Source organism: Lissotriton helveticus, chromosome 10 (assembly GCF_964261635.1).
Source record: "Lissotriton helveticus chromosome 10, aLisHel1.1, whole genome shotgun sequence".
Classification (NCBI taxonomy): domain Eukaryota; kingdom Metazoa; phylum Chordata; class Amphibia; order Caudata; family Salamandridae; genus Lissotriton; species Lissotriton helveticus.
The window spans coordinates 9,309,026-9,327,116 of record NC_136071.1 but is presented as its reverse complement, the minus strand read 5'-3'; the positions used below and the strand labels follow the sequence as shown (position 1 = coordinate 9,327,116).

Here is an 18,091-nt window from a genome sequence, read left to right as displayed (position 1 = left end):
AGAGAGCGCCTGATAGTAATGTACGAGAGACCGCTGCGAGGAGAGGGGAGCAAGAGAGCGCCTGATTGTAATATATGAGAGAACGCTGCAAGGAGAGGGAGTAAGAGAGCGCCTGATTGTAATATACGAGAGATCGCTGCATGGAGAGGGGAGTAAGAGAGCGCCTGATTGTAATATACGAGAGAACGCTGCAAGGAGAGGGAGTAAGAGAGCGCCTGATTGTAATATATGAGAGACCGCTGCGAGGAGAGGGGAGCAAGAGAGCGCCTGATAGTAATGTACGAGAGACCGCTGCAAGGGAGAGGGAGTAAGAGAGCGCCTGATTGTAATATACGAGAGACCGCTGCAAGGAGAGGGAGTAAGAGAGCGCCTGATTGTAATATACGAGAGAACGCTGCAAGGAGAGGGAGTAAGAGAGCGCCTGATTGTAATATACGAGAGACCGCTGCAAGGAGAGGGAGTAAGAGAGCGCCTGATTGTAATATACGAGAGACCGCTGCAAGGAGAGTGAGTAAGAGAGCGCCTGATTGTAATATACGAGAGACCGCTGCAAGGAGAGGGAGTAAGAGAGCGCCTGATTGTAATATACGAGAGAACGCTGCAAGGAGAGGGGAGCAAGAGAGCGCCTGATTGTAATATACGAGAGACCGCTGCAAGGAGAGGGAGTAAGAGAGCGCCTGATTGTAATATACGAGAGACCGCTGCAAGGAGAGTGAGTAAGAGAGCGCCTGATTGTAATGTACGAGAGACCGCTGCAAGGAGAGGGGAGCAAGAGAGCGCCTGATTGTAATGTACGAGAGACCGCTGCAAGGAGAGGGAGTAAGAGAGCGCCTGATAGTAATGTACGAGAGACCGCTGCAAGGAGAGGGGAGAAAGAGAGCGCCTGATAGTAATGTACGAGAGACCGCTGCAAGGAGAGGGGAGCAAGAGAGCGCCTGATTGTAATGTACGAGAGACCGCTGCAAGGAGAGGGGAGAAAGAGAGCGCCTGATAGTAATGCACGAGAGACCGCTGCAAGGAGAGGGAGTAAGAGAGCGCCTGATTGTAATGTACGAGAGACCGCTGCAAGGAGAGGGGAGAAAGAGAGCGCCTGATAGTAATGCACGAGAGACCGCTGCAAGGAGAGGGAGTAAGAGAGCGCCTGATTGTAATGTACGAGAGACCGCTGCAAGGAGAGGGAGTAAGAGAGCGCCTGATAGTAATGCACGAGAGACTGCTGCAAGGAGAGGGAGTAAGAGAGCGCCTGATTGTAATGTACGAGAGACCGCTGCAAGGAGAGGGGAGCAAGAGAGTGCCTGATTGTAATATACGAGAGACCGCTGCAAGGAGAGAGGAGCAAGAGAGCGCCTGATTGTAATATACGAGAGACCGCTGCAAGGAGAGAGGAGCAAGAGAGCGCCTGATTGTAATATATGAGAGACCGCTGCAAGGAGAGGGAGTAAGAGAGCGCCTGATTGTAATATACCAGAGACCGCTGCAAGGAGAGGGGAGCAAGAGAGCGCCTGATTGTAATATACGAGAGACCGCTGCAAGGAGAGGGAGTAAGAGAGCGCCTGATTGTAATATACCAGAGACCGCTGCAAGGAGAGGGAGTAAGAGAGCGCCTGATTGTAATATACGAGAGACCGCTGCAAGGAGAGGGAGTAAGAGAGCGCATGATTGTAATGTACGAGAGACCGCTGCAAGGAGAGGGAGTAAGAGAGCGCCTGATTGTAATATACGAGAGACCGCTGCGAGGAGAGTGGAGCAAGAGAGCGCCTGATTGTAATATACGAGAGACCGCTGCAAGGATAGGGAGCAAGAGAGCGCCTGATTGTAATGTACGAGAGACCGCTGCAAGGAGAGGGAGTAAAAGAGCGCCTGATTGTAATATACGAGAGACCGCTGCGAGGAGAGGGGAGCAAGAGAGCGCCTGATTGTAATGTACGAGAGACCGCTGCGAGGAGAGGGGAGCAAGAGAGCGCCTGATTGTAATGTACGAGAGACCGCTGCAAGGGAGAGGGGAGCAAGAGAGCGCCTGATTGTAATATACGAGAGACCGCTGCAAGGAGAGGGAGTAAGAGAGCGCCTGATTGTAATATACGAGAGACCGCTGCAAGGAGAGGGAGTAAGAGAGCGCCTGATTGTAATATACCAGAGACCGTTGCAAGGAGAGGGAGTAAGAGAGCGCCTGATTGTAATATACGAGAGACCGCTGCAAGGAGAGGGAGTAAGAGAGCGCCTGATTGTAATATACGAGAGACCGCTGCAAGGAGAGGGAGTAAGAGAGCGCCTGATTGTAATATACGAGAGACCGCTGCGAGGAGAGGGGAGCAAGAGAGCGCCTGATTGTAATGTACGAGAGACCGCTGCAAGGAGAGGGAGTAAGAGAGCGCCTGATTGTAATATACGAGAGACCGTTGCAAGGAGAGGGAGTAAGAGAGCGTCTGATTGTAATATACGAGAGACCGTTGCAAGGAGAGGGAGCAAGAGAGCGCCTGATAGTAATGTACGAGAGACCGCTGCAAGGAGAGGGAGTAAGAGAGCGCCTGATTGTAATGTACGAGAGACCGCTGCGAGGAGAGGGAGTAAGAGAGCGCCTGATTGTAATGTACGAGAGACCGCTGCAAGGAGAGGGGAGCAAGAGAGCGCCTGATTGTAATGTACGAGAGATCGCTGCAAGGAGAGTGAAGTAAGAGAGTGCCTGATTGTAATGTACGAGAGATCGCTGCATGGAGAGGGGAGCAAGAGAGCACCTGATTGTAATATACGAGAGACCGCTGCAAGGAGAGGGAGTAAGAGAGCGCCAGATTGTAATATACGAGAGAACGCTGCAAGGAGAGGGAGTAAGAGAGCGCCTGATTGTAATATACGAGAGACCGCTGCAAGGAGAGGGAGTAAGAGAGTGCCTGATTGTAATGCACGAGAGACCGCTGCAAGGAGAGGGAGCAAGAGAGCGCCTGATTGTAATGTACAAGAGACCGCTGAACGTGAGGGAGGAGAGAGACAAGAATCAGGGAATATCGACTTAATGTGGGAGGAGTGCCCCCCCCAGGAGACTGCCGGCTGTCCTGGATCAGCGTGCATAGAAGAGAGGGGGGGGAGCACAGGTGGGAGGTGCCCTTCATCTCATTGGCTTCCCTTTCCATAACTCCTCCCTCTGGAAGTGAGGCCTCTTTTCAGCCCCTCCCCTGAGAAGGGGGCGGGCTCTCTCCACAGCCCCAGCTGGTCCTTCCTGAAGAAAGGGATCCCTGTTATTAAACCATTCATCTGCTCAGAACGTCTGTCCAGCCGATGACGCGTCTGAGGACAGACAGACCCGCCCTGAACTGGAGACCTAAGGCGCGAACGTGTGAGGGTGCGATGCAGAAGGCAAAGTTTGACACCCCGGTACCTTCGTAGGGGGCACCTGAGAAGAGGCTCACCTGTCCACATCATCGTCCAGGGGCACGTAGTATGTCTGGTAACACTCGATCCTCTTCAGAAAGTCCTCGACCACCTCCTCGCGGTCACAGTCCTTGTAGTCCGGGCTCGAGAGCTTCACTTGCTGGCAACAGAGGAGGAGGAAGGGGTGAGAGGAGGAAGGGAGAGGCTGGAGACTCGCTCAGTTTGCGGCGTGTGTTGGTATTAAAGGTCTACGCTGTCAAACAACTTTTCAAAAACACATCGTCCATAGTCCTATTAGGTCGCGGTGGCTAGACAGCGCAACGCGCTCTCTGTCGCGAGACATGCTGCGGCTTACCAAGAACAGTGAGGGGCTTGGAGCCCGCCCATCGTTTACCATCCGCTGGCTTCCCTGTCACTCCCATTGGCCTGTATCTTATTCGTGTCCCAGCTTGTCAATCATGTGTTTGTCCCTCCCATGGAGCATTGCCTCTTTACCATCTCTTTGACGGGCATCGCTGGTTTGACCGCTTGCCTTGCAATTACTACTTTCTTCTTTTCTGTGACGCGCTCCATTTGAGTGAATGTGTTTTGAGCCGTGTCCCTTGTGTTCGTTTCTCTCCTTTGATTCTGCGTTGCTCTCTGTCGCCCCCGGTGCTTCCCTAGTGTACTCCCCACCGACAGTTGCTTGCTCACCCATTTGCTTCCCACCACCCACTCAACATTGCTCTCTCTTGTTTGCACCCAGCCAACCCTCTAGTTTGCCCTCTCTTTGTGTCGTCTACTTTCCCCCTCTGCGCAATGTGTTTTGCGGCCCCCACCTGCGCCCTTGTGTTGCTTCGGACCCGCAAACCTGTTTCTTCTGTCCCCAGTGTGGCTTCCTCTTCCCCACCCCTCTGTTGCTTCTGCCCCCATTATGCTTCCCTCAAACTGCTTTAAAAAAGCAAAACACTTTCACACATTTGATTTTGGTTTACCGATCCAACTCGGAACAATAACTACAAAGAAAGAAAAACAGCTTTGTAATTTTGTAGGCACGCACATGCCCGGTATGCGTGCCTACAAAATAACGCAGCCAGCCACAACAAAGATTTTTTTCTTTTCAATTCTTTACCAATGCAGCAAAGCATCAGGGACGTAGCACAGCACGCCCAAAGCAATTGACAAAGCAATAGGTCCGAAAGGCAAGACTTTGCTGATGCTTATTTTTAAGAAACGCCGAGAGCCTGGAGTACTGAAGTATACAAAAAAGTGAAGGATGGAATGCTTGAATTAATCTCAGCCACTGGTAATTACTCGGGCCGCAGCCAAATCCATCGTTCTTTTGCCCCCCATGCCACCTCAGTTTGGACCAAGCCATATGCAAATCATTCATGACTCCGCCCCAGTGGGAACAGTCCAGCCCGAGACACCAGGCCGGGGCCTCCCTAGACCACAAACAAGCATCCAGGGACCAGGGGCGGTTCCACCGTGAGGGCGTTGCCCCACTTATATTTCAGCCCCCAAATTAAATGTACTCTATTAGGCAGCTGTGTTGTCATTATATCTAAGTGCTTTGGTTCAGCGGCAGCCGCGTGGGCCAGCTGAACGCAGTTGAGTGAGATCGAGCAGACGAGCACGCTGCAGTGCGTTCCTGGGAGGGGGGGGCTTGAAAGTGAAACAATGTTGTCATCACATGCACCCTCCCGTACAGGAGCCTGAGCAGAGCGCATCTAAGTGCGCATGTCGGGTTTGGCTGGCTGCCTTTCTTCGGCCAGCCCAAAATGCGTGCTAGGCTTCCTTTACAGCCTCACCAACAGTGCACCTAACTGAGCCGGGGGTGACTCAGAGCCGCAGCCCCCAGTCTCAGTAATGAGCAGTGAGGTTCCCTGCCCCAGCCAATCCTAACGCTGCAGCAACAGCAGGAGCAGTGCAGTCATTCATAGCAGCATCAGGATTGGCTCCTGCTCCTACTAGATTCCTCTACAATGTGCACGTGAGGCAGCGCAGTGGTAGGAGGACTGGAGAGGCTGCCTCTCTCTCTCCCTGCGATACAAAAGGGGGTGGTGATGGACGGAGCATTTGAACAAATCAAACACTCACCCCCAGTCAACTGATCTGGGTTTGATCCATCACCATTCTTTAGCCCACTCAGCCACCCCAGTTCAGACATGGCTATATGCAAATCAGTCTGACCCTGTGCCTCATGGGAACAGTCCAGCCCGAACTGCCAAGCCATGCCTTCCCTGGACCGGAAACAAGCTTCCTGGGACCGGTTTCGGATTCATAATCCTCATCAGCCAGGCTATCTTGAATCCAGTGGCCAAGTGAGCAAGGGACTCAAGTCTGAGCATAACCTGCCACACTTAGGGCGAACAAAGCGATACAAAAGGGGATGATGGACGGAGCATTTGAACAAATCAAACACTCACCCCCAGTCAACTGATCTGGGTTTAATCCATCACCATTCTTTAGTTCACTCAGCCACCCCAGTTCAGACATGGCTATATGCAAATCAGTCTGACCCTGTGCCTTGTGGGAACAGTCCAGCCCGAACTGCACTGGGGTGGCTGAGTGAACTAAAGAATGGTGATGGATTAAACCCAGATCAGTTGACTGGGGGTGAGTGTTTGATTTGTTCAAACTCTCCGTCCATCATCCCCTTTTGTATCTCTCTCTCCCTGGGCTTTTTGTGCCCTCACAACAGGCCCTGGTTGGATGGTGGTAAAATCCTCCTGAGTCTTACGATTGCGAAACCTAAACTTTTCACTTTCTACAGGTAGGTAAATTATCAGGTGACCAGAGATCCGCGTGGAAGATACGAGTTCCATTAAGTTGGGGAATGGAAAACTCTTCTGTCTTTATTTATTTGCTTGTTTTTGTGCGCTTGTGCACTCTGCATGCACTGGGACTGAGTCTGTGCCACATTTGATCCAGGCCGAAGGCACATATTTGGCTTAAGCCACTTAATTCCTGCCCCGTACGTTACACATGCGTGCCTTAGGGGAGATACAACACAAAGGCGGCAGAAGCCACACATGAAAGCGGCCGTGTTGAAAGTATGGTTACACACGACTCTTAATGTTGCATGATAATGTATGGAAACTATGTTAATCAAGTGCCTCCTGGCACGGTGGCTACAATGGGCGGAGTGCCCCCGAGCAGGCTGGGTCCTGTATTGAAGCTGTGGCACGAGCGCCGGGCAGTTTTTAGACGGTGTAAAGTAGGCACCCAGCCACGTTTAACCCCTCGGGCGCGGCTGCGATTCTGCGCCTGTGCGGCCGTTTTGAAGAGTGGGCGGGATCATGACGGCCCCCAGCCGTCATCAGCACACGCCCACCGTGATGCATGACGGCCAGGGGCCGTCATTAGCATGGAAGGGGTTAAACCGACGGGTGTGACTGTGTAGAAAGCTTTCAGTGTGAGGGAAATGCTCCAGGGTGAGTCTGTGTAAATATTCGACAGAGTGCAATATTCTGTCACTTTTAGTATTTCTAAACTGCGCCGCGCGTGAACTCCCGAGAGGTGCTGCACCGTTTTATGCGTCCATGAAGTGGCCGTAAAGTGTCAGTGGTTTCAAATCCTTCCACGCCAGCGCAGCCTTTTCCACGGGCACCTTTTGCGTTCCGCTTCTTGTGGCTGTCCGTGCCGGTCTATAGTGGGTACTTTTTGCAGGGATCCCTTCTTGCTGGGCCTTGAGGTGGGTGACAGTCTGACTACAGTACACCAGCCATGAATCAACAGAGCAGCACGACTCGACTGCAGCGCGTGCACACGGTGTCAGTTCCATACAGACCGAGTCGCTTGGAAGGGAAGTCTCGATTTGTGGAGGTGTTTCTTTTGCTTGCCAATAATTGTTTTCTTTTTCTTTATATACATATGAAAAGAGAATATTGAAATGATCTGTGTATTTTAAACTGTAAAATATATACAATGATACGACCCCCGCCAATGGTACCCTATGTGCTGGGTGCCAGATGTTCTTTCATACCTGCCCTTCTCCCCGCCCTACCTTCTTCCTTCATGTGCAGATTTGATTTTGGCCCTGAGGATGCTGGTGGTAACTGACTGCATCTGGTCTATCAGTCTGCCGGCCCATGGAGTCCGCAGTGGTCCTGGAACAATTAAAATGAACCCATTTGCCCACTCTTTTTTTTTTTTTACATTTTCTCTTTGGGGATAATCTTCCTGCCCCCTATATATCAACCAGGCTTACGCAAGATCTAACTCACCTCATAACTTTTACACCCACCCCTTTTAAATGGCACCAGCCGCCACTGCCTGGGAGTGGGTTCATCCTAGCGATGGCTTTTGGTGTGTAAAATAACGATAGACTGGGACGCGGTCCCGAGTCGTTACCAGTGGCTTAGGTTCATTAAAACATTCCATCCTTCACTGTTTTGTGTACTTTAGCGTGTCGCTGTAGGAAGCGGGCTCTGTATATACCACACCAATGTAAGGTATAGTGTGCGCAGAGTCCAGTGGATCCCCAGAGGATTTACAGAGGCTCAAGTAGATAATACTAACGCTCTCTTTAGTGGTAGTGTGGGCGAGCAGTAAGGCTTTATCAGAGGGCAGTGCTAAGCGTTTGTTGTTCACACTCAGACAAGGAATGATTACACACTCAATGACTGAATCTGAGAGCAATTGTTTGTAAAAATATCACCTTTTGTATGTTTATTACTTAGAACCAAAGATACTTAGTTGCAATAAAATACTTTTGCAATGTCACAGTTTTTCAGTATAAAAAGTGGACACTGCATTTTCCCCAAAGTTCAATGTTAACCTATGGAAGGAAAACAATCATGCAATTTCACGAGTAAGCACACAACTTACAATTCCAGTCTTTGGGTTTTAGGATCAACACTGGGCCGGGGTCAGGTAAGTGTAGAGACTGCACCGCCAGCGGCACTGGGGTGGTCGGGAGCAGAGGTGGGATTCGATCACTGGGGCCCAATGTTAATCAATGAAGACTGGGGGCACACAGAGAGGTGCCCGTTGAATGTTGGTAAAATCAGAGTTGGGGGTCAATCTCCAGGGGTGTCGACCAGCATTGGGGGGCCACGAGGCAGCACCAAACGCACCCCCTCAGTGTCATGAAAGCAGCCGGGTACAGAGTGCCAACACAGCGTTGGGCGCCCAATGGTAATCAATAGAGAATGAGGATTTCAAACAAAGGCTGCAGGTTCGGACCAGGAAACTGGAGGAAGGGGACCGGTGCCTCTGGAGGTAAGCTGGGATGCTGAGGAACCCAGGGACACCATCGGAGAAGCTCCCCAAAGCCTCTGGGCTGCGGGTGCAGGGGTGTCTCTGGACTTCGGATAGGTCTTATTGGAATCGGTCATGGTTGGGGGACCCTTCATGTTGAGGCTGTAAGTGTCGTCATGGAGTCCAGGAGAGGTCACTCTGGAGTGGACTTGAGCTCAGGACCACTGGGGAACCTTCTTGATTCCGGTGGGCCACTTCGACTTAGCCGTAGGCGCCGGATGCACAGGTAATTCCGTAGGTCTGGTTGTGTGGTTCAGCAGGGCTCTTGTTGTCGGTTTCTTTGTGGACAGAGCCGCCGTCCTCCTGAGTTCTTGGTCTTTGGGGAAGGCAGACAGTCCTAGGGTTTTGGAGGTTGCTGGACCTGCAGGACGAGTCACTTTTTGGAGCAGGTTTCTTCAAAGACTGCAGACAGGCCTGTGGGGCTAGGGCCAAGTCAGTTGTCGTCTGGAGACTTCACTGCTGGTGCGGCTCTTTGGTCCATCTTCTTTAGGTCACCAGGAATCCAAGGATCACGGTTCAGGGGTGCCCCTAAATACTCAATTTAGGGGCGTTACAGGTGCTGGGAGGTAGCAGCCAATTGGCTACTTACCTTTAGGGTGACTGCACCCTTTATATGTCCACTCCTTCTGGGGAGGGGGAATATCCCTAATCGTTTTGGCCGAGATCCTCACAAACAATATGGCGGATTTTCAAAAGAGGTGGTCACTGCAGCTTAGGGGTGGTACTGGCTGAGAGGGGACACCCCTCTCCTGCTCACTAATTTTACTGTGGACCTCGCTACCAAAAGTGGGGCTTGGTCGGGGGTCGGGCATCTCCACTAGCAGGAGAGGCCCTGGCAAGCATAACAAAGGGCAGGAAGCCTTTGAGGCTCACTGCCCTGAATGATGTTTCTGCTTTGGGGTAAGTGTGCAGCACCGACACCCACAGCAGGCTTTGCTTCAGGCTCATGAGGGCACAAGGCTCCCATCTCAGGGGGTCAGAAACATGTCTAGTAGTGGCAGGCTGTTGCAGACCAGTCAGGCACACACCAGTGGTTTGGTAGGTTTTCGGGGGGCACCTCTGAGGTGCCCCCCGAGTGCATTTTTTAATGGATCCAACACTGGCATCAGTGCGGCTTCATTAATATGAGATGAGCCCATGTCCCCAGCATGGCTTCCCTATGCATTTATAATGTCTACGAATGGACTTACCACTATAGGGGCATATCTGCTCATGTAGTTATGCCCTCTCCAGAGGTACGGTGCACCCTGCCTCAGGGCTGTAACGCCTACTGTAGGGGTGACATACCTATGCCTCTTGCAGTGCTGGCAGGCCTGGCAGTCAACTCTTCATTTTTAGTTGCACCAAAAGACGCAGGCTGCAGTGGCGGTGTGGATGTGTTTGGTGAAGGGTCTCTGAGGGGCAGCAGTGTGCGCGTGGTTGGTGAGGGGTCTCTTAGTGTGGCACAATGCATGCTGCAGCCCTAAGAGACCCTCTCTCATCACAAGGGCCTTGGTACCAGCGGTACCTTTTACAAGGGACTTATAAGTGAGCCAGAGGTGTGCCAATTGTGCAAACAAAGGTATAGGTTTGGGAAAGAACGCAGGCCCTGGGAACCTGATTGGCAGAGACACAGTGGCCATTCAGTCAAAGTGCATCAGAAATCAGGTGAAAAGTGTGTGTGTGTGGGGAGGGGGGGGGGGGGGGGGTACTGCAAAAGAAGCCCACTTTCTTGCAGTCAGCCAAAGTGGGACGGCTACGCCCAGGTGTAGGTCCTGTGCACACTGTGCTACTCGACCCGGCTATACCTGGTTGGTGAGCTCTAATCGGGGCGACATTAGTCCTGGGTTGCTTGTGTTCTGGTTCTGGGAGGTCCTGGCCACTGGATTCAAGCTTCGTCTGGCTGATGAGGGGTGATACCCCCAAACCGGAGACAGGATGATCATTTCTGGTCCAGGGAGGACTGCCTTAGCAGGGTCAAGACTGATTTGTATATAGGTGGGTCCAAACTGAGGTGACCTGGTGTGCAAAATAACGATGGAGTGGGATACGGCCCGAGTAATGTATCAGTGGCTGAAATGAATTCAAGCATTCCATCCATCACTTTTTTGTATACTTCAAGAGGCCGGAGTACAGTAGACCGTATAAGAAAAATCACATTCAAAGAGTGGAACTGGACAAATGGAAGACAAAATGACACAGATTCATCCAGGGTGGCACAATTCTGCATCCTGGTGCATCAGTGTCAAGCCGTGCATCACACCGGAGTCCTCCTGACACCGGCCAAGTGACACATCCCAGAATGCCTCAACATCAATGATTGACATGACTGTTTCTCTTTGAGTTCTAGCGCCGAGAGGCTCCTGTCCCTGAAGGGTAGGCGCTTCCAGCTGACCAGGCCTAGCAACTCGAGCCACAGCTCCCAGATGAGGCCTGAAGCTGGAAGCCATCTAGAGTGGCGTGTGCTCCTGTTCACAGGACATGCCCTCCACAACCAGGCAGGGCTGCCCGTGTGTGTCAGGTCCTAGACTGACCTGTGCATAATTCCTCAGCGCCTAGAAAGGCACAGACGAGCTAAAAACTTTGGAATGGAATGATACCCAGATGCATTTCTGGCAGTAAAGAAGGGTTGGATTGAGCCTCCCACCCATCTCTTTTGGATTGATTCAGTGTCTTTCTCCAGTGAATGAAGGGGTCTGCCCAGGAGAGGCCCGAGCTCGCTATGCACTGGGACTCAGACAGCACCTCACTTACAAGGCGCTTGGAGTCTTAAATGTATCTGTTGGACGTGTGATGCATGCGGAGAGGAAGGGTCCGAGACAATCAGATGGCACAGCACCCTTGGAGAACCTTCAGTGGGTCAGAGGGGTGCCCAGGGCTTGAAGTGGGGAAAAAACTGGGGGTGCTCTAAAAGGGGCTTTGCAAATTTCTTAAAGGGGTGTGGCTTATCTGAGTAGGGGCATGGCCTAACTCAAGATAACTTGCATTGTGTGCTTAAGAAAATCATGAAGTCGCATCCAGCAAAGGATAATAAAAGAGGCAAAACAGTATATTTATTAAGTATCAGCCATAAAATACCAAACACTTTAAAAAAACATGTAAAAATGACTTACATTACTTAGAAATCTATTGCAGGATTTTTCCAAAACCCTTGAAGATATTCACTGTGTCTATTTTGCTGGGGTTTCGGGAGAGGTGTGGCGCCGCGGCCAGGGCGACTGACGCTGGAATCCGGGGACCACGGTTCGATCCCCGGCTCCGGCGGCAGGGTAGCCCAGCACCATGTGACTCTGGGCAATAGCTTGCTTAATCTTCCCGACGGCCCCCAGCGCCTAGAGACCCTTAGGGGTGATTGTGCGCTTTACAAATGTGGACTTTTACTTTACTTTACAATAATTTTCTTCAGCAGGCCTTCTACATTTTGCCAACCAACTCTTTACAAACAGCTTTGCGTCAAATGTTTCAAATGGAGGAACATTGAGTTTTACCCATAAGCACGAAGAAATGGACTCTGCAAGAAGAGAGGCCTGTGTTGGACTAGCAATTCAGTTCATTGCGCTGAAACCTCTCTCGCAATCCGCATTACTTGCTGGCAGGGTTTAAATGTAAATGTAAATGTACAGGAATTTATATAGCGCAAATCACCAAGCGGTTGCTTAGGGAACCCGTCCTGGTATTCCCCTGTGAGATAACCCCGGCAGGGTATCCGCAAGGTGAAAGCCAGGCATCCCGCCGCGAGGGGCCGTTGTGGAGATTAAGCAAGCTATTGCCCAGAGTCGCAGAGTGTGAACCCGTGAATCGAGTAGGCACCGGAGCGAGAATTGTCGAGTCCATGGACATTTTAGGACTCAAGACCCCGCAGAGCCGGGAATTGAACCCTGGTCCCGGGCTGCCCTCTGCTTCCAGGTCTGCCTCCTCTAACCAGTGAGCCACACTTCTCCACGATTTCCATGCAAATTACTAACTTTTTTAATGCTTCAGGGGTTTTCTTTCCACCAAAATCTTTGAAAAGTCTAAAAGCTTGGATAGTACCTCTTGCTGGCAGCTGAAACTCTGAACACAGTTTCTGGATCTCTGTTTCACCATAAAGAATGCATTCATCACCAGAAGGCAAGTTGCCTGCATTTAGCACACTGAAGCTGGCTATAAGTTCTTTCTCAGAATCCGGGGCACATCGTTTATTGATATTTACAAACCAGACAGTCAATACGCAACCAGGCAGAGGCACACAGAAAGGCTGAACAGGTGCCGTGTTTATGTGCGCCAGTGGAAGACGGAAGACCGTGTTTCATTCACGGAAAGAGTAGAGTTGCCGGTCCCGATAGAGAGAGCAGAAGAGCCGGTTGTTCGCGAATAGAGGGCGCGAGGCTGACGGCCGTAACTGTGACGATCCGGCAGTATTTGAAAATCGGGTCCCTGAGGTTCCATTGTGACGCATTATCTAAAGACTGAGAAAAGAGATTCTGTTCACCCTCGTCCTGAGGAGGCCAAGAGTCTTGGAGGCCGAAGCGCGTCCGCGTCGACATACCATTTTGAAAAGAGGAGTCTATGTGATATTAATATACCGGAATTAATTGTTTGGCTATGCACAATCTTTAAAAATTGTTGGTTCAGAATTGGTGAACTGATTGTGTGAATACACGACTTCCTCTTTCGTGTACCACCTGACTCCATAGTTGGACACTTCTTTGATAATGTGTGATTATTTGGGTGAGAATTGGAAAACAATTTTTACAAGTCTATTTTAGAATCATGTTTGTTTGTAGGATTGTTGTTCATTTATGTAACAATGATGTGAATATACGTGTATTTTGTATGATTATTTACATTGCATATAAAAAAGAGAATAACATTTTTGAAGTTCAGATTCCCAAAAATAAAATAGGTGATCGTGATGACTTGATGGCATGTGTTCATTATATAAAAAAGTTATAAATTAAGACTGAGAATTATGTTCTTACTGTAGGGGGAATTTATAGTCCCTGTACTTACAGTTAATTTGGAAATTGATCCCTCCCCACTAGTTTTTGTTATTTGTAGCCTTGGGTACTTTACCCAGGTGTGTGAGGGTTATTTGGGTATAACCCTATTATTATCAATATAGAACAGGAAAATAGCCACTTTCTAAAAGTGCTATTTCCAAACTTAGAATTTAAAAACCATCTTCACTAAAGGATGTGTTATTAAATTCTGAGCTCAGGGATACCAGATTCCATATGTCTATCTTGCCGTTATGGGAAGATATGCAGGTAAACATGTCACACAGCATTCCCCATGTTATCCTATGGGCAAGATAGCCTTTCAATAGTGAAAAACGAAATTGGCAGTATTTCACTATCAAGACATGTTACCCACACTAGTAACATCAACAACAAAAAACGAGACGTCTGCTCACCCTACCTTTGAGGCCCGAAAATAGAGCCCCCTAGAGCCCCCTTTCGAGGCCTCCCAAAAAATACTGGGGGGCTCAGCCCCCCACAGCCCCCCCCAACTTAAAGCCCTGGGGTGCCTGACTCAGTGGCACTGCATACACGCCCCAGCCGGCAGCTCAGCCTCGCTCAATGACACAACCGTGAGTCCTAGTGACAAGGCACTACTGGTGCAGGCCCCGCCCTCTGCCCGAAAAAAGAATAACTTGCTGCTACACAGTGTTTAAAATGGGCCGGCACTTTTTTATTTTAAGAGGGAGAGTACCTGCACTTTTCAAGAGAAAAGCAATACTTTTAATTGGAGAGTACCAGCACTTCTCAGGAACGAGCAGGTACTCTGGCTTCTATTTTTCCATTTCAAGCACTGCTTCTCTACATAAAATTGATCCCCTCCGTCCCAGCGTCCGGCTGTGAAATGTGGGCCAGCGCGGTCACCGGCTGGGGCCGAGGAGGCAACCAGCCGGAGGAGCAGCGTGGCACGGCAGGGCATGGCACAGAACTGCACAGCATGGAACGGAACGACACAGCAGGGAAGCCAGTGGCGGCTCCTCCGCTAAGGCGGAGGAGCGTTGCCCCACTGCTCCGCAGCAGGAAACATAAAATGTTAATAACTTGGTTATTGTCATTTTATGGTTTTTAGGGCGAGGCCTCCGCCCACGAAGGGGGTGGAGCTTCGAGCTCCTAATGCTAAAGAAGAAAGAAAGGATCTCTAGACTCTAGGGCTCTAAACAGACACATTCCTTAGTGTATTCTGTCATCTGCCTAGTGATTCGTCTTCGCTGTGCTGTGTATGTAGTAGCTTTGAAGTGATAGGCTGTAAGTAATTTACGCGTGCCCGATGTGGCATATTGTGTGCGCGAACGAGCACGGCAGAGTCATTAATCTTAATTACGAGCTGTCAGAGTGCCCGTGTAATGCAATCCAGATGGTGCGAGCGCGTTCACCATTGCAGTGACACTGTAAGCGAGCTAAGGACCCTTTGTGGGAGCGCTGAAAGAGCGCATAATTCTGTGAACGGTATTCCTTTATCGTAGGCTTCTCTTCCGTTTATTAAAAATAATTATTTACCTACATGCCATTAATAAGTTAAAAAATGTTTTCCAAATGCAAATAAAAGCCACAGTCTGACTTTTGCAACCACAAGGCGCTGCGGCTAACTGGAGATCTGACCTGCATCCCTCGGAAGCAATTAAAAAGCAGCTCTGTGGGGGCTTACCGAGCTTTAAATCAGCAGCCTGGGAGAAGTTTGACAATGTGCATGCACCCAAAAAAAATAATAATAATAACATTCCATTCTTTGGCCATACGTGGAAAAAATGCCATGTGGAAGTGGTTTCGAGTCCTCTCCTGGGTCGCGATTCAGCCCACAATCTCGGCAATAGACTGGAATGTGAATAAAATTGACAGAAATGTGAGGTTATTTGCCTGGATGTTTGAAACCTTCTTGCTCTGCTGAAAATGTCTCTCTCTCTCTTATATAACATGCATTTACAGAGCGCCACTTTACCCCACAAGAGCTCGAGTGCTGCTGTTGACAGATAACAGATGTTTACTGTTATCCGACTCGGTGGTACTCATTTTATCAACCTCAGAAGGATGAAAGGCTGAGTGGAGTCACACGTGCGACAGGGTAGTGAAGCCAATGCATATCTACAGGCTAGTAAAGCCAATGGATATCTACAGGCTAGCGATGACAGTGTATATCTACAGGCTAGCGATGACAGTGCATATGTACAGGCTAGCGATGACAGAGCATATCTACAGGCTAGCGATGACAGTGCATATCTACAGGCTTGTGAAGCCAATGCATATCTACAGGCTAGCGATGACAGAGCATATCTACAGGTTAGCGATGACAGTGCATATCTACAGGCTAGCGATGATAATGCATATCTACAGGCTAGCGATGACAGCGCATATCTAGCAGTGCAGAGTGGCGGTGCAGTGTGGCGGTGCAGAGTGGCGGTGCAGAGTGGCGGTGCAGAGTGGCGGTGCAGAGTGGCGGTACAGAGTGGCGGTGCAGAGTGGCGGTGCAGAGTGGCGGTGCAGTGTGGCGGTGCAGAGTGGCAGTGCTGAGTAACAGTGCAGAGTGGCGGTGCGGTGGTGCAGAGTGGCGGTGCAGAGTGGCGGTGCAGAGTGGCGGTGCAGAGTGGCGGTGCAGAGTGGCGGTGCAGAGTGGCGGTGCAGAGTGCAGAGTGGCGGTGCAGTGTGGCGGTGCAGAGTGGCGGTGCAGAGTGGCGGTGCGGTGGTGCAGAGTGGCGGTGCAGAGTGGCGGTGCAGAGTGGCGGTGCAGAGTGGCGGTGCAGAGTGGCGGTGCAGAGTGGCAGTGCAGAGTGGCGGCCGTGGTGCAGAGTGGCAGTGCAGAGTGGCGGTGCAGAGTGCAGAGTGGCGGTGCAGAGTGGCGGTGCAGAGTGGCGGTGCAGAGTGGCGGTGCAGAGTGGCGGTGCAGAGTGGCAGTGCAGAGTGGCGGCCGTGGTGCAGAGTGGCAGTGCAGAGTGGCGGTGCAGAGTGCAGAGTGGCAGTGCAGAGTGGCGGTGCAGTGGTGCAGAGTGGCGGTCGGAGTGGCGGTGCAGAGTGGCGGTGCAGAGTGCAGAGTGGCGGTGCATAGTTGCGGTGCAGAGTGCAGAGTGGCGGTGCAGAGTGGCGGTGCAGAGTGGCTGTGCAGAGTGGCGGTGCAGAGTGGCGGTGCAGAGTGGCGGTGCAGAGTGGCGGTGCAGAGTGGCGGTGCAGAGTGGCGGTGCAGAGTGGCGGTGCAGAGTGGCAGTGCAGAGTGGCAGTGCGGTGGTGCAGAGTGGCAGTGCAGCAGTGCAAGCTACTTACACTCACAAGGAGATGACAGGCAGCAGAGGTGCAAGCTTCTCACACTCGCAAGAACGACATCACAAGCAGCAGTGGTGCAAGCTTCCCTTACACACTCACAGCAGGTACTGTGCCAAGGCAGCAGCAGCAACAGAGCAAGAGTCCCTTACAAAGAACAGGCACAGCACAGAGATGCACAATGCAATCTTCTCATACTCACAGGTAGCAGCGGTGCAAGCTTCTCACACTCACACGAAGGACATCACAGGCAGCAGCTGTGCAAGCTTGTTACACTCACAAGGATACCACAGGCAGCTGAGGTGCAAGCTTCTCCCACTCACAAGAAGGACATCACAAGCAGCAGCGGTGCAAGCTTCTCACACTCACAAGAACGACATCACAGGCAGCAGCAGTGCAAGCTTCTTACACTCACAAGGATACCACAGGCAGCTGAGGTGCAAGCTTCTCCCACTCACAAGAAGGACATCACAAGCAGCAGCGGTGCAAGCTTCCCTCACACACTCACAGCAGGTACTTGCCAAGGCAGCAGCAGCAACAGAGCAAGAGTCCCTTATAAAGAACAGGCACAGCACAGAGATGCACAATGCAATCTTCTCATACTCACAGGCAGCAGCTGTGCAAGCTTCTCACACTCACAAGAACGACATCACAGGCAGCAGCAGTGCAAGCTTCTTACACTCACAAGAAGGACATCACAGGCAGCAGCAGTGCAAGCTTCTTACACTCACAAGGAGACCACAGGCAGCAGAGGTGCAAGCTTCTCACACTCACAAGAAGGACAACACAGGCAGTAACGGTGCAATATTCTCACACTCACAAGGAGATCACTGGCAGTACACACCACATGAACACACTCCACAACACATAGCAACAATACATTGGCATTTATAATGCCATTAGCTCAAACTCAAATAAATCCAAGCCCGATTGCATTTCTAATGCTTGTTTTCTGCTGTAGCAGCTTTCTGGGCGGGGCGGGGCTGCTCCAGGAACAGCAGCAGGGGAGGAGTGGTTTGCCCACTCCTAAGTGCACGTGACTGTTTGGTCAGCCCTCTCGGGCCGCCCAAAATAGTCATGCGCACTTCCCATATTCTCCACGTAGACTGCATTACAGCCTGCATGGAGAACGTGCCCAGGCCCCCATTCCAAGGCTGAGCGCCGATCCACAGCACTCAGACCAATCACAATGAATGCTTCCTGTATCCTGCTGCAGGACCGAGCGGGAAGAAGAGGAAGGGGGGAGAGGCAGCGGC

At 51.1% G+C, this 18,091-nt stretch overlaps 1 protein-coding gene across 3 annotated transcripts in view; it reads right to left on the bottom strand.

Moving 5' to 3' along the window:
* PFKFB1 (6-phosphofructo-2-kinase/fructose-2,6-biphosphatase 1) overlaps positions 1-18,091 on the bottom strand; it is a 129,567-nt gene that overhangs the window by 63,346 nt on the left and 48,130 nt on the right. For all 3 annotated transcript variants that reach the window (XM_078664541.1, XM_078664542.1, XM_078664540.1), the window contains exon 7: positions 3,405-3,526. In XM_078664541.1, coding sequence (XP_078520667.1) covers positions 3,405-3,526 — 122 coding nt within the window. The remainder of the gene's footprint in view (positions 1-3,404; positions 3,527-18,091) is intronic.